The 17,194-nt window shown below is 36.2% G+C and overlaps 1 protein-coding gene across 5 annotated transcripts in view; it reads right to left on the bottom strand.

Moving 5' to 3' along the window:
- The window catches only part of VWA8 (von Willebrand factor A domain containing 8), a 365,312-nt gene that overhangs the window by 143,004 nt on the left and 205,114 nt on the right, over positions 1-17,194 (bottom strand). For all 5 annotated transcript variants that reach the window (XR_003682537.2, XM_028497346.2, XM_024125806.3 and 2 more), the window contains 2 exons: positions 15,026-15,231; positions 13,376-13,527 (listed from right to left, as the gene is read on the bottom strand). Coding sequence is in view for 4 of the 5 variants with exons in the window: in XM_028497346.2 (XP_028353147.1) it covers positions 13,376-13,527; positions 15,026-15,231 (358 nt within the window). In the remaining variant the exon portion in view is untranslated. The remainder of the gene's footprint in view (positions 1-13,375; positions 13,528-15,025; positions 15,232-17,194) is intronic.

The raw sequence follows: 17,194 nt of genomic DNA, 5'->3' as shown, positions 1-17,194 counted from the left end.
GTCATTTGTAGAGATGTGGATGAATCTAGAGACTGTCATACAGAGTGAAGTAAGTCAGAAAGAGAAAAAGAAATATCACATATTAACGAATATATGTGGAACCTAGAAAAATGGTACAGATGAACTGGTTTTCAGGGCAGCAGAAACTGAGACACAGATGTAGAGAACAAACATATGGACACCAAGGGGGGAAAGCGGCGGGGGGTGGTGGTGGTGGTGTGATGAACTGGGAGATTGGGATTGACAGGTATACACTAATATGTATAAAATGGATAACTAATAAGAACCTGCTGTATAAAAAATAAATTAAATTAAATTTGAAAAAGGTTTGCTAAATTGTACCAAAAAAAAAAAAAGAATACAAAACCACGCTTTCCGGTGGAATATGATTTTTGTTCTTTGAAATGTTAATGTTTAACACAGAAGGAAAGAAATTTGAAAGAAATTTACATTGAAATTTTTCTAAGTCATAGATCATTCAAAAGTACGTATGTGTTTTTGTATCTGTCATTTAAAATACATTTTAAGTACGTGGACAATTATCCTGATTGGTCATCCACTTATTTCCAGGTTTCTACCGGTAATGAGGTGGAAGAGGCAGTGAGTCAGGGGATTTACTATTACTGTGTTCTCTCTTAAATGTAATAAGAACACATTTCCGTGTCAAAAGGGCAGATCTTGAAAACATCTCATAGACTGGAATCTCTCTCTCCTTGTTTAGGGGATGAACAGTATTCTTCATTGCTTTCAGCAGTTCACCAAAGGAGAATTAAGTCTCTAAATATAGAGGAGAAAACAAAGGAAGCAGACACACCTAATTTCCCTCTGGTGTAGAAGACTTAGTAGGTTCTAGCGCTAGTTCTTTTATTAACTAGCAAACTTGTGAAGGGAAAAGTTAGATAATTTCTCTGAGAGTTAATTTCTTCCTTTGTGAGATGAAAGGGATAATCTGTAAGGTTCTGGTTTCTTACAGCTGGGGGAGGTCTCTGATGATCCCTGAAGAGAGTGGAGCAAAGTACCAGTGGTAGATCTTACATTACCTTAGTGCTCTGGAGTTAAAATAAATAATCAGAATGAAATTATCTATACCTATCAATAGAATAGGTGCCTGACAGACAAAATTGCTTTTTTTTTTTAAAAGGAGCTCCACATACATCCTAAATTGGCTCTCTGAAGACAAGAGAAACAGTTGCACATCTGGAAATCTAATCAGAAGTGGAGAATTGTTTAATAAAAATGATGCTCCTTTGATAGGTTGAAATGTAGCCTAAAAAACACGTCTAATATATCCTTTAATAATCCCACAAAGTATCATACAGATGCTAAAAACAAAACCAAACCAAAAACCTTTATCCATTTGGGAAAAAGTAACTTTACTCGACTTTCAATTTTTACTGACAACCCCCAGGGATACTCATGAAAGCTGCTTTGAACTTGCCAACTCATTCTAAGTAACAGTCATGGAAATTACAGGTTGCCTGGTTCCATTTAAAAATAGTATTAGCAGTTTGGCTGGCAGAGTATGGGAAAGACCTTCAGGTGCCCCATATAGAATCTATTCCAGAACCACATAACAAGATGCTATTAGCGTTTAACTGAAAGTTAACTGAAAGTCACATACGCAGGGTGCTCTGGTGTTGCACAATCAAGCTGACTCTGTCAGATCCTTGGTAACACGGGGAGTTGTTTCTAGACTTCCTGTGGGCTCCAGGCTGGCCAACTGAGGTAAACCAAAGCCCCTCATTTATTTTCCACTACTAAGTCCTCCCAGTAAGTTGTGGAAAAATTTGACGGTTATTAACTCTCTCCCCTTCAATAAGTTAGTAGTTAGGGGGGAATTATAACTGAGTGTATGAATAAGCTTTGGAATTCGAAACATATTCAACATTAATTTGGGGGTAATTCTAACTACTAACCGGTTAGCAAAAGGCCCTATATTCCATTACTGAAATCTGTCATTCAACTCCAACCAGACTTAAGTTGTTATACCTGACTTGATTGAAACAACAATGGCATTTTCCATAGTTTTAAGATCCTGTCACTTGTATTGTTTAAGTTTGTTAAAGTCCTAGCTGGAATGATGTCTGGATTTGATTTTAAAGGGGAAGAGGATGAACTTAAGACTTACAAATAGTACTACTTTTTTATCATGTCATTCATGAATTTATGTTTTTTAAAACAATGAAGTATTTCAATTCCTATGGTGTGATGTTTCTTAATCCCTTGTGGAAGAATTAATAAAGATCTGGAAGAAAAACCTTTAACTAAAAAAAAAGGTGACTTTCAAAATTATGACTCAGGTCAAATTATAGCACTTAGCCAAGTTACAGAAAGGAAAAAGAAGTTTTTTTAAAGCATGCATACATTTCATAACACGGTGCACATGGACACCAAAGTTGAGTTATAGAGTCTGAATGACATACATGAGATTTGTCTAAGATTGTTCCATAGAGGTGAGCTGGGGTTTTAAAGAGTATGTTCTGGCAAACTTCTGCCTTCTCTGAACATTTGCCAATACTATTTCTGGAGCATGAAAGAAACACATGAAAAAGATTTGGATCTTTCTAGGGCCGTTATGCAAAAGTTGTTGATATACCTATTATCAACAATTCCTAAAACATTTCCTTACCACAAGAACTACTAATTTTCATGGGAATAATGGAACCCTTCTGGGTAGTTCCACCGACACTCAAAAATTCACCAATTACTACCATCTTTGAGAAGAAAAAGAACAACTCCAATTTTAGCAGGCCTCACTCATTCCTAATGTTTTAAATCTAACCTCTGGTAAAAATTAAGTTGGACTATCCAACTGAGTTTACTGGCACCTTTAATAGAATAACACTGACAAATATTTCCACCTTTCGTTCTTACCCCTGCCTCTTACTCTCCAGCTAATGTATGCCTTAGTTACCTCAGATTGCTACTTGCTGTTCCTGAACATGCTATGCATTTTCATGCTTCCATGAGGTTATTACTTCAGCCCAGAATTGCTTTCTGCTATTGCCTCTTTGATGAAATTCTTCTCATTTTTAAGGCCCAGTTCAAATGTTACTTCCCCTTGCATCCCTCTCCCATATTTCTTTCTGGGCAGAATGAATCTCTTGCTCTTCTGGGTTTCCATGGAAATTTGTACATATGGAACTCTTAGAAACTCTTAAGATAGAGTTCTGTAGAATTTGCAATTTTCAAATATAAGACCTGATAGAGAATAACAGTTTTAGAGGGCATGGTCAGAAGTGAATCTATGAAATCCCTTGTAAATAGTTATACTTACTAAAATAAAAAGTCAACACACTACATAGAGAAAACAGAAATGCCACTTTAAATACTTTAAATTAGTAATAATGGGTACTACTGTCCCCAATTACCCTCCCTTGTTTGCTAGAAACTTCTGAATTTCCCCTCCCTACAGTCGCACATGTTGCTGGTAAATAAGTTTTGCTTTGCTGCAAATGATATGTACACGAGTATGTACATGTGCTTTTCCTTTCACTGGCTGGCTCTGCATTTAGACATTATGGTTTTCACTTTATAACTTAGACTTGTGCACCTCTGCCACCAAGGTCCTGCTGTGGTCACAGAAATAAAGATTCATTTGGATATAGGATGGAAGAAGATTTAGGGAGACTTGTTATTCTTGGCTAACACTTCTCAAATTGCTCCCCAATATCCAGCTTGACACTGTGCCGGGTCAGTGCTGCCGCCCAGGGTCACTCCATGCTCAAGCAGATGTTGTCACCTTGCTCCACACACCTCTGGCTTTCTTCTTCTTCATAGAAGATGTGAAACTACAGTTCTGGGGCTTGGGTTTCCTTTCCCTCATCTCTCTTCAAATTTCACTGCAAAAACTTCTCTTTTTCTGCCATCTGCTTTACCAACTACATCTTAGTATTTTCCAATCTTAAATTCTTTCCTTTTCTAATTATTCACATCAATAATGACTGGGACTGAAACTTTCCCCGTTGGAAATTTTCCTAGAAAACAAACAAACAAACAAAAGTTGTTTGAGTCCTGTTATTTCCCACAAGAAGGACTCATAGGATGAGAAACCCTACTGCGAATGTAGCACTTTGAACATAACATTGCGTAATAAGGTTGGGAGTTTACATGTTTTCCCAAGATTGTTAATTCATTGAAGGTAGGGCTTACATCTTACTCACTTGTATCTCTGGCACTCAGAATCCATCGATTCGGCTATGGAAACCTCTCTCACCGGTGTCCCTCTTTTTCATTCCCACGGCTACAATGGAAGCTCTCACTGTTCATACCGGGATTACTGCAGTTGCTTCCCAGCAGGTAGGTCTTCCTGCCTTCAGTTTCACTGCCTTTCAGTTTCTTATCTTTAGAAAACTTAAAGGGGTCTTCCTAAATTATGAATCAGACCATGCTACTTTCTGGCTTCAAATTCTTCTATGGTTCCCCCGACTCTTCTCTCCCTTTTAGTCTCACCACATAGCATGCCCTCATTTAATCTGTAGTTTTAGTCACCAAAATACGTGCATTTTCCAAAAGGCACCATGACCTCTTAAAACTGTCTCTGCTTGAAGCGCTTTCTTCTCCTTTATTTGCCTGGAGAACACCTAGTCATCCTATAAAGATTCAGCTTGGTTACTGTCCCTGAATCTCCCCCAGGGCAGAAGGCAGCAACCCCACCTCTTCACTCGCTTTTGTGTGGCTCTCACAGAACACAAGTCACTCTTCAGTGCTTTCCCAATTATAATGACCTCCTTGAAGGCAGGTACTGAGCCTTCTTCACCTTTATATTTCTGACTCCCTACTTAGTGTTTACCGCATAAATGTTCAATAGTGTTTGTTAAATGAATGAAGACTTGGTTACATTACAACTGACAACACCTTCACCTACTTGTTTCTCATCTTGATGGCAAGTTGCAAACCACCATTCCTCACCGCATCCTGACTACATGACTCTCAACAAACAATGCAATCTACTTTGCAAGTGTATTTGGAAAAGTTACCTATTGGTCGGGATTGGGGATTTCTATTCAGCCAGGTGACAGATATCACTTACAAGTGCCTAAAGGATCAAGGATAATTCTGTGAGACTGCTGAAGATGAATATGGAAGAAGATTCATAGATCTTGACAATTTCTATGTAGATTGGTTATATTTTTAAATTTTTCTCTACACCCCCATAAAGGAGCTGAGAGCAAATAAAATGGCTGTGAAGCTACTTCATAATATACCCAGAGAATAAAGGGCGAGGACTATGAAACTATAAAGCCCAATACCACCCTTCTGCTTATAATAGTGTCATTATGTAAATCTTACTGTTTTTGAAAACTGAGAGCTCTTTTATGAAGTGCAAGTAAATCATGATGCAGAGTGGAATTGCATACCTTAGAACTTCATGATCAATATAATGAACTCATCTGTAAAAACTAGACTTCAAAAATAAAATTATACCATAAAATAGTTTGGAAAATGGAAGGAGAAGCACAAAACTTTAAGAAGTGAGTCTTTTAATTTAATGGGATAAATAGTAAACTGATAATCATTCTTATACTGAAAGATAAACCTTATGAAATTACTCCTAAGGGAGGCCCTGGTTGGGGATGTTTTTGATGTCTCTGGTACTTGGAAGACCCCGTAGTTGGTCTTGGTCAGAGAAGAAGCAGCTGCTGTTGATGTTCCAATTACACAGGATAAGTCTTAATGTAGAAAGCTGATTCTAGACAGATACCCTTTTAAGACACATTCAATATAGATGAAGCTATTCTGTCTGCAAATGTGCACACCTGGCACTACTCTAAAGAGAAAGATCAATACTAAACATGATCATGTAACACACACTGCAATGAAATATCAACACCTCTTACAACAGGAAAGCAGGACCTTAGCTACCTTCATCGGGAGTTCCGTTAAAATATGCTGTGAGACTGGCTGATAAAGTAATGAATGGCTGCTGATATAAGGAAAAAGAGTGACAACTTGCTCAGCTATCCAATTCATCTAGGGGCAGCGAACCATAGAATCTATGAGTTTGAAGGACATTAAAAGCTATTTAATCCGGTATTCTAAGTTTGAATCACTTGAGCACCTCCCCAACAAGATTCATCCTGATCTGTCTGAACCCGGACTACAGGAAGGTATACCCTACCTTTCCCCTGGGGAATGCATTCCACCTTTGAACACAGGAGCTATTGGCCCCGCGATGGAGGCCAACTCTAATTTGTAATGACTTAGAAGCAACTCACAGATGCACAGGAAATGCACAGTGATTTATAATTATTCTGCCAAAGCTAACTATATAATGAGTGTGATTTTGAGGATGGCAGTTCTAAGTAAAGGATTCTATATAGAATAATCTGAAAAAAGAAAAGACTCGTTCTACTCATTTTGAAGAATTTGTGAATGTCACGTATTTTGATTTTTAAAAATCAAATCCTTATTGTAGGAGAAAAGATATAAGCAAATTTGCTTGCATCGTATAAAAAAGATGTTTTTATTTACTTCTGTAATCCATGACAAATGGCATTAATTTAAAGGACACTGTGATTAAAACGATGGGCCTAGTCACCACATAAAAGTTAAATGTATATTTTGCATGATATATGTCCCCAAAGGGTAGGAAATGAAATTTGGAAAACAACTCTGAAGTTTCTTTAGAAACATGATCTTTAAAATCTTGCAATCCAGTGTTGATTACATTGCTTTTCTCATGCAAGAATGTGGAGACTGCATGGTGAGTGAACAAAAAGGCTCTGGAACAGACAGATCTGTGTTTGAATCTCCCATCCTGCCATTTATTAGTTGTATAATTTGTTAAGTTAGTTAGAGTCTCTTGAGCCTCAGTTTCTTCATCTGTAACACATACCCACACACACTCTTACACCTACTAGATAATAAAATAGGAAGGGATTACTTGCCCAATAGAAAAAACAGAATTGTTGTATAGATTGAGTTAGTATTTGTGAAGTGCTTAGAGCCCTTAGTAAGCATTTGATAAATATCAATATTTTAATTTTTGCTGCCTTAAAAATGTGTTGTCTTCCCTCCCTTGATACGTTTATGTTGATGTCTGCCAATGCATAAAACCTACTTATATTGTGTTGAACTACCATAGCATTGTCCGGTTAGCTTGATTTCTCGTTTGTCATTGGTAAGGGTGCCAATGTTACACCCTTAGAGTAGGCATTGCAGAGCGGTGTAAGCTTTACTGTCCTGGAGGCAAAGGTCCCACGAAATAGCAATTTCAGAATAGACCTTTACTTTAACATTTTCATTTTATTTAAATAAGAAAACAGAATGAAAAATTCCAGGGCCCAGATAGTCTATGGACATTTAAAAAATAAAATATAGAAAATAATACACATGTTAGAATAGAAAGTGAGGCCCCCTTTCCCCTTTCCAGAGCCTCTCCCAAAGGCAACTACTATCAACAGCTACCACTGTGTTTTTAAATTATTTAAAATGCGAACCTGTTAGAGAAATTTAATAAAAATACTGGCTAATATGGTCTTAGACCACCTAAAGTTACCTTATTTTGCCTGAAAAATGAAGTTAAAAAAATTTTAATACAGCATTTGAAAGCAGAGAGAGAATACAGACATCAAGAGGACATTGGAGGAGTAATTACAAGACTCCATAGGCCTTCTTCACCAGCTATGGGACACTTTAAAAGTGCAGTCACATATAACAGTCATTTTCAGATGTACAGTCTGTCTAGCAACAGCATTTCTATGAGTCTGTAAAGGATAATGACATTGAAACATATGCATAAAGATAAAAAGTGTTGATATTAATGTGTTTATTCCTTACTTTGTGTTGAAATGCCAGAGAAATGCCTGGCATAAAGCACCTTAGATGCTTTATGATCTGTTCATTACGTTAGAATAAATATCTTAAGTCTAAAAACTCAACTAACAAGAGGGAAGGAGAAAAAAGTGGGGTAATGGGAGGAATGTCATACATACTCGAATCTAAACCATTATAGATATATTTCTTTTCAACAAAGAAGACTGAGAAGTTAAGTGTTTAAAAAAGGATCTCCTTTCAGGGACATGTCTCTCCTATTAAGAAGAAAAACTCAGAAAAGAAAAACTAGAAAGAAATATTTCTCAGTTGAAATAACACATAGAATCCTAGGAAAAGATCTAGAAGGATTAAACAATGGTTGTCTCTGGATGGTGGGATTATTAGTGTTTTAATTTTCTTTTTGCTAATTTATTTAAAAAATAAATGGGATATCACTCTTCATTTAGTAAATATGCATCATAGAGAAATCCTACATATAAAAGCCTTTAAATTTCCTCAAATTTTTTATTCTACTTGACTTACACAAATAAATGTTTGGTAGATTGTAGATACTTTGCCAGTGACAACCAGGCAATAAATGCTTTGGGGAAAAAAAAAAAAAGAAACTGGCTTAAGAATAAACTAAGCAGGGCTTCCCTGGTAGCGCAGTGGTTAAGAATCCGCCTGCCAATGCAGGGGACATGGGTTCGAGCCCTGGTCTGGGAAGATCCCATATACCGCGGAGCAACTAAGCCCTTGCGCCACAACTACTGCCTGCACTCTAGAGCCCGCGAGCCACAACTACTGAGCCCGCGTGCCACAACTAGTGAAGCCCGCGCACCTAGAGCCCATGCTCCGCAACAAGAGAAGCCACCGCAGTGACAAGCCCGCGCGCTGCAGTGAAGAGCAGACCCCACTCTCTGCAACTAGAGAAAGCCCGCGTGCAGCAACAAAGACCCAACGCAGCCAAAAGTAAATAAATAAATACATTTATTTTAAAAAAAAAGAATCAACTAAGCAGCATTAGAAAAAGAAATCAATAGGGTTGAGGACAAAGAATGTGGATCAAGAAGGATGATCATGTAAATATTTTATAGATTATGTGTGTCTCCTAGGGAAGACAGGGAGAGAAAAATACATGAAGCTAAAATTCAGAGGGTAGAGATAATTTCTCTGTATGTTTGATTTATGTAAATATGACTACAACGTTTGAGAAGGTTCAATAAATTCCTTTTGTGTTCCAAATCAGGAAGGAATGATGGCTAGCATGCTTCTTATATATGGTAGCCAAAGAAAGTTTTCTAGAGTTTTTATTTTTCTAAATGAATTAACCTTGTGTTTTACTTCATGATCCTCCATTATTTTTTTTTTAAAAAAGGAAAGCTTAATTGGGGATGAAGAGGTCTTTAGAAATGATTTTTCTTATGCCAAAAGTCTATATTAACCTGCTGTTCGACTTACTTGTCATTGTGAAATATGGCTAAACCCCTCAAATCTGAATCTATCACAACTCTCTGAAGGATAAGAATATGTATATCACATGTATGACATCTTGGTCAATGATGATTTCCAAGTTGATTACCTAAAATCCTAAGGTCCTTTTAAACCAAAATTACAAACTATTTGTAATTTCCAGTATCCAAAGAATAACTCTGATTTAGAAACTGCCTACAATCTGCATATGGATCTGCTTATATTTGTCCTTAGAATTGGAATTAAAATCATGTATATTATAGCTCTGCCCCTGATCAGCTTTCTAACTTTAGGCAAATGATGTAACTTCTCTGTTCCTCAAATTCCTTATCTATAAAATACAATAATAATATTACATATATTAAGATAAAATATTGTGTAAGTCTCTTAAAAATGGATGTACCAAAAAAAAGGGACTTTTTCTTCCTTTAAAACAAATGTTTCCCTAGCATGTTAGAGTTCATAAATTACTCTGAAACACACTTTTAAATTTGGAAGTGCTAATGTGCTAGCAGTATGTTTATTCCCAAATAAAAGAAACTTTAAAAAAATAAAAGCTCATTTGAGGGTAAAACAAGCAAACGTTGCTTTGAAATGTAGATCTGTATCTACTATAGCAGATAATCTATATGCCTTTGGTTGGATGTTTGCACTTAATCATACATATATATGAATGTATGTATATGTGTGTGTGTATCTTTTTCCCCAATAATGACATTTGAAACTCAAAAGCTCAGATTATTTTTTTAAGAGCTCAGAGTTTAAGCCAAATCCTCTTATTTCTGCCTAAATTTCTCCCAGTGCGCCTCGTTATTTTCATTATGTTTGCCATCTCTCTGGCATATCCTTTCCTGTGTATTAGAAACTTAAGAGGAAACAACAGAAAAACCTCAGGAAGTACTAGTGGAAAAGGGCAAATGCAATGTGGGGGTCTAGGGAGCCAATTCTGATCCCAATACTAAGATGTGGAATATATTTATTCAACAGATCAGGAAGAAGAGCTGCATATGGCTCAGTCGAGCAAGGTAAGATAACAGCCCAGTATGATGCAGCCTACAAGTACCAGGTTTAGCAAAGGTTTAGCAAATAAGATAAATCCTATTCCTCTCATAATATCACAATAGGCCTCTTAAAAAAAATGCACAGAGACCTATGGGATAGGTAGCATCACTGCACTATTTAGGAGAATAAAAGGGAAAGTGACAGGATCTCTCTTAGGAATTTCACTAAAGAGCACTAACGGGACATCAGCAAACAGCCAAAGTGTATTCTGATTTCAGCTGAGGAGGAAGGTGCTGTAGAAGACACATGAAAACTTCCCTCTTCTACAACATCTGTCTTACATCTCTTTTTACTTATATGCAGTGGATGGTCAATTACTTCTCCATCCCTATCTTGTGTGTGAATGTGACCATCTTGTTCTGGACTCAATGTAATTTTGCTCCTATCGAATAAAGATTGGATTAGAGAACAAGAAAATTAACAGCAACAATTTTTCATTCAGGGCAAAAGGATATTAATAGTAATTAAAACATTTGGTCCTTCTTCCTTAGGGACAGAAGTCCAATGTGGATCTTCAGTAACACAGTATCTCCAGAGATGGGCAGGAGAACCCTCAAAGAACTGATTTAGCAAAAGGTCTATCTAGCGAAGTAAAAGGTTTAGCAAAAGGTATGGAAAAGTCAAAGCAAATCATAAGACTGCATGAGGACAACTTTAAATCTTCAGAGGTCTATGTAATTACTATTAACTGTGCTACTCTAGGGGGGAAACAGAAAGTGTTAGTATCACTTCTTTTTAATTTGTTTTTGCAGATGAGAGAAAATTAAGATGATATTAAAATGCAAAGGATGTCAGACTAGGAATGAACCTTATTAACCTTATAAAGATAAAAATATATTCTGGCCTCACTAGGACAGTCTTATCTTACATCTCTTTTTACAGAGTTATTATTAATATTGCCCTTTCATTCTAAAAAATGTATTAATTAGGTGAAAAGGTATATGGTTATGCTATCTAGAATAAAATGCTCTCAATTTTACAAACAGGGTAAAATCTGTTTCTTCATGTCTGACTCAGACATACAGGTTGAACATGTGACTAACTGCTGAATTCCCAGGACTTTGCTTTGTTCACTTTACCATGCTACCCTCTCAAAGTACAAGGCTGAGAATTCGATAGAAATAAAACATATGGAACCTGTGGATTTCACTAAAGGGTAATAAAACATCACTACTTTTGAGCTGCTCAAGTCATTGCAATTTACAGGTGAGGAAAAAATGCTTAGAATGTGCAAATCGTAGTCTACTATTATCTCCACCCTGAAGGAAAACTCACACATCCCCCACATGGGCTACAAGTCTATTTTTAGCTATACACAGTGGGTGGACAACTAGTTCTTTCCATCCTGGTCTTAGGCATGACCATCTTGTCTCCAGGCTCAATGTACTTTTGCTTCCACTCATAAGTAAGTACTAGAGCTGGAATTAACTTGCCATGGCAACAATGAACAAGCCATGGCAAGAATTTTTCAGTTTAGAACTGGAGACAGTAATGAATAAGTTAAATCATTTTATCTGTCTTCCTTAAAACTTAAATTGCCAACAATTTTCTTTTGATTGATCTTACCAACTAATATGTATTTGAATTTTTATTTCAAGTTGTACAAGAGTACAGAAAAAATTATTTTAAAATCACAAGCCTGGTTTCCATGAAGTTAGAACTCTATATAAATTTGTTAATGGTAATAAAAATCATCTTATTTCCAATTGAAACTAAAGATATAATTTATAAAAAGGAAGTAAAAAACATGAGTACTAATAGAAGTTTGCATATTAAAGACATTTCTTGAACTCTCTAATATAGAAGATAAGCCATACCCATTAAATTACCAAACTAGTTTCAAAATGCCCATAAATACTGGTAATCAATCAGTAAAATAGTATTTTACAGAAAAGTGTATATATTAGCAACTGACACCAAATCACTCTTCTCAAAAAGAAAATTTACTAACTTATTAATAATATAAACCAATTCTCTGAAAATTTCTAACATAACTCCATCTTGCTCCATTACCACTAAAGGGAAATATTTGTTTCTCTTTAAGAAATCCTTGAAGAAATTGTTAAAGCTTTAACTATTTTTATTGGCATATATTCTAACAAGTTTTATAATAACTTAAAAGAATAAATAAATAATGATGATGTAAACACTTAGAATATATATGTATATGTGTGTATACATATATGTGTATACATATACACACATATACATATATAGCTGGATTAATCATTAATTTATATTTAACAAATTTTTTTCTAAGAAAGGTAGAGAGTTCCTCCTATAGGAGACGACAGTTATATAATAATTTAAAGGTAATTTTTGTCCCTTGGGAATTTATGATAATTGACTTTCTTACAGACAAAAATAGCATTAGATGCATTATCAATAAGTTATGCGTATTTAAAACTGTCTTCTAGTGAATTTGCACTGACTTAATTACCCTACTAATAAATACTGTCAATTATCTTTCTGGTCAACAACATCATATTTGCAAGATTCTTTGTTAAGCACGTAGCCTGTTATTACAAAATAAAAGGCAGGCAACTAGCCCACATGAAATAAAACTCACTTGTTTTCCTGCCTCTTTCATCTGTCAAGCTGAAATAAGTAACCCCCAAATTTCAAGTTAATATGATTATAAATTTAGAAAACGATCATAATAGAAAAATATATGGTGACATAAATAAGAACATCTTAACTAAGTACATATTATCTCTTCATGTAACTTTCATGTTTGTACAATGATTTTGCACTAGATTAGGAAAAAATGAGAGTCATAGGAATTCAACAAAAGGACAGAGGCTGTAAAGAAACAAATATTTCCCTTTATTTGATTACATTACATCTACTCATGGGACATTCGAAATAACTGAAGTTCTCAATTTACAGACCTATAAATAATGCTATTTAACTGAGATCCAGCCAGCAAATAGCAACATATATCTGAAGCGCTTACTCATGGAAAGTAATTTCCACACCAACTCTGTTTAGTAGAGTATGACAGTAGATTCAGAATAATCAGCATTTGAGAACCAGAACAGTAACACTCAAGAGTACGTTATCAGTAGTGAGTTTGCCTTACTCCTTTGCCAGCTGCACGCTGGTAGGTTTTGATCCAATGGGTATCCCATATTTGTGTAAAGTGTTAATCAAAATCTCCCGCATGTCGTTGTTGTAGGAATCAAAGTCAAACACATTCCTAACCACACTGGAGAGACCTTCAGTGGGAAATTTCTGTATTCAAAAAAAAAAAAAAATTCCCTTATTACCATGTGATAAAATATACGGTATTATAAAGATTTCCCAAACTGACAGAACAACAAGGATCAAATGAACTTTACCAGACCTTTCTTTATTAGCCTTGTCAGATAACTAATAAATACTGATAGGAGGAATATTTTTCTCTTTGAAGGTTTGCTCTGATGACTTAATATTTTTCTTTTTAAATAAATATCAGAATTTGAGGGGGAACAGTTCTTTGTCTCAAATGTTAAATCGGTACTCAGATGCTGGTGTTTGGTGACTTCCACCACTTTCTGAAATCTCCTGCTTTTAAAATGAGTACTGGATTGACCAAACTTAAAAATGCTATTTAAATAAAGCAGAGTGCTGAATATCTATACAGAAGTATTTAGAGAAGTCACAAGTCTATGACTAAATGAAAAAAAAAGATAAAGGGGGCTTCCCTGGTGGCGCAGTGGTTGAGAGTCCGCCTGCCGATGCAGGGGACGCGGGTTCGTGCCCCGGTCCGGGAAGATCCCACGTGCCGCGGAGCGGCTGGGCCCGTGAGCCATGGCCGCTGAGCCGGCGCGCCCGGAGCCTGTGCTCCGCAACGGGAGAGGCCACAACGGTGAGAGGCCCGCGTACCGCAAAAAAAAAAAAAAAAAGATAAAGGAACAAGAAAAGAAGGGAAGAAGAATGTAAAAAGTACAGAGAATAGAGAAATAGGGAAGAGTAGAGGGAAGAAAACAAGTACTACTAACAGCTAACTTCACACCGGTGGGGTCGTCTGGGTTCTTTATTGCCTATGTCTTGATTTTCTTTAGGCGCTGGGATCTGAGCTGGACTTCTCATGGTTTTACAGGCAGAACAAAGCTTTCTATTTTCCTTTCTAGGTTTTCCTTGGAGGATGGGGATGGAGCAGAGGTCAAGAGTCATGAGGTTGTGACTGTTAGCTTGGAAACCATTATTTGCTATAAAAGTAGAATCTACGTGGGCTTTTTGTCTTCTTTACCAAGGTGGACTATATGCATCACAAATGGCTATAAGGAGTTCCATTCTCCTGCCCACTTACTCCATCTTATAAAATTTTCTCACAGTATTTCCAGGTATGTAATCAATACTGTTAGTTCCCAGTCTGTTTTTTATCTCCAAGTCTTTTTTCTCAAAATGAAAATATTTTTCACTCAGATACCATACGCTTGTTGTATAAAGTCAAACAGTAGTAAAGTTTCCCTGCTGTCTCCCTCTCCTGTCTTCCCACGCCACCCCCGCCTAAAAAAAAAACCTCCAGCAAATTTCCTAGCTCCTTGGTAATGGCCATGGCACAGAACCTTGCCAAAGTCAATTCAAAGGTTAAACAGAAAATGTTCACTTAGAGTACAGACATTTCATATTATATCACTTGAATCAGAATTATAGAGAAATGGAAAGACTTTGTATAAATTAGGCAGTTGTAAAAAAACAAGACTGACGGCTTCTTTTAAACTTTTAGCGTAGGCACGCGCCATACCTGTAAATGCTTGACGATGTTGACAACTTCTCTGGTAGAATAAGGATAGTTAATAATGCCCTGGTCAGCTAAACTCCTCAGCTCTCCAAAGGCAGCCACGAGCTTCTGAAGGATGGGCTTGGGCACATTGGGGCCATACTGCCTGAGCATCTTGAGTTCCGAGTGGGGTTTGGGATTATCAACTGCATGGCAGCTAAAAATATCACCTACAAGAGAAAAAAGATTCACATTCAGCGGGCAACTAATCCATTACAATGCCATAGGAAATATAGAATGGTCGTTAAAAGAGCCATGGGTTGCTCACCAAAGCACTTCTATTTTTAAATGTGTAAAACTGCACAGAAAGCCTGTCCAAAAATAGGTATAGAGAAAAAGGCAAATAACTAAAGCGAAAGAAAATGAAACTGACTGATGTGTGGCTTATTCTACACAGATTTATTTTTGTTAAAAATTGTATAATACTTGAATACAATTTCACTGGGAGATATTCAAATACAAAGAGCAAAAAAGAGAAGTCCTCTCGTGTCTCTGCTAATCCTACTCCTTCCCCCATAGGTATCCAGTGTTAATAGTTCAGTGTCTTCATTTTTCCATACATATTAGTATTTTTTAAAATGAATACGTACAAACATATATAGTTTTGATAATTTATTCTTTTTCCATTAATTGGAAAATACTCCTCATATGGTTCTGAGACTGCCTTTTTAACTTTAACACATGATGAATATCTTCAGAAGTTATATACGTATATGCATGCCTCTTCATGTATACCAAAAAAGGGGGAATTAGTAATCACTCTCTAAACAATTTATATCTTGTGCAGATTGCTAGAATATACTTTAGAAGTAGGTTTTGGAAAAGTAAACCTGCAGAGACAATGTCTAAATTAAAATCAAGAAAAAGGAATGTAGAAACACAAAATATTTCATCTGTAATTTAGAAAACTGAGAACATACTAGAAAATATAATCTATGCTCGAGAGAAATGAATTTCTCATATAAAAGTTCACATAATTCTGATTCATACTCCAAAGGACAAGGGGCCAAAGGAAGTTAAAGTAAATAGATTTGCATTATTCGGTATGTTCATTTTAGAAAGAAAGGATATTTAGAACTTACTTTGACTTAGAAACCACTCAAATCATTATTTTATTGTTATCATATATTCATGAAAGCAACGGCATAAAACGCAACCATGACAACTTCATGCTTGTATCTCATAAGCTAAACCCATTCAAATACAAATGTGAAGAACAGCTTTTGTCTTTTTTGCTGAAAATCAAATGTAACACTAATATAAAACTATATTTGAACCCTTATTCATTCATTCATCAATTAAGTATTAAATGCCTTCTATGTGCCAAGTAATACTCTATGTACTTTATATAATTCAGAGATCAAAAACACAAAAAACCCTGTCCTCATGCAGTCTATATTCTGGCATGGGGAGACAATAAACAATAATTACAAATGTTAGAAACTGTATGTTTCAAGGAAAAAAGAAAAAGCACACTATAGGACATCAGAAATGGTGATGGTGGGGGAAGTCAGTCACAGAGCAGAGCGCAAAGCAAGGTCAGTGAGGTGAGAGGATGTAAGAGAGAGTGTGCTTCTGGACAAGTTCTATGCATGTCGAGCATATTCATGTAACATATCCCCCTTGCCTTTTAGTCTCTATTAATTCAAATGGTAGACTACTACACACGCTGTTCTTACTGTTTCACTTAATATGTTTCCAGGATTTTTTTTGGTATCAGCATGAGTAAACTTATCCCATTTGTCTGTAACAGCTGCACACTAATCTACTGCGTGGAAATAACAGAATTTCTTCATTCAGTCCCATTTAGATAGACATTTGGGTTGTTTTCTTCTTTTTTCATTTTTATGCTACTATAAACAATGCTATATTGCGTATCCTTGTACTTAAATCATTGCACAGGGAATATCCCTAGTTAAATTCCTTATGTGGAATTGCTAGATCAAAAAGTGCCATGGACATACATATACTACCAAATGTAAAATAGATAGCTAGTGGGAAGCAGCCGCATAGCACAGGGAGATCAGCTCGGTGCTGTGTGACCATCTAGAGGAGTGGGATAGGGAGGGTGGGAGGGAGACGCAAGAGGGAGGGGATATGGGGATAGATGTATACGTATAGCTGATTCACGTT

The sequence above is a fragment of the Physeter macrocephalus genome, chromosome 13 (genome assembly GCF_002837175.3).
Source record: "Physeter macrocephalus isolate SW-GA chromosome 13, ASM283717v5, whole genome shotgun sequence".
Taxonomy (NCBI): Eukaryota; Metazoa; Chordata; class Mammalia; order Artiodactyla; family Physeteridae; genus Physeter; species Physeter macrocephalus.
This window is presented reverse-complemented; position numbering and strand designations above follow the sequence as displayed.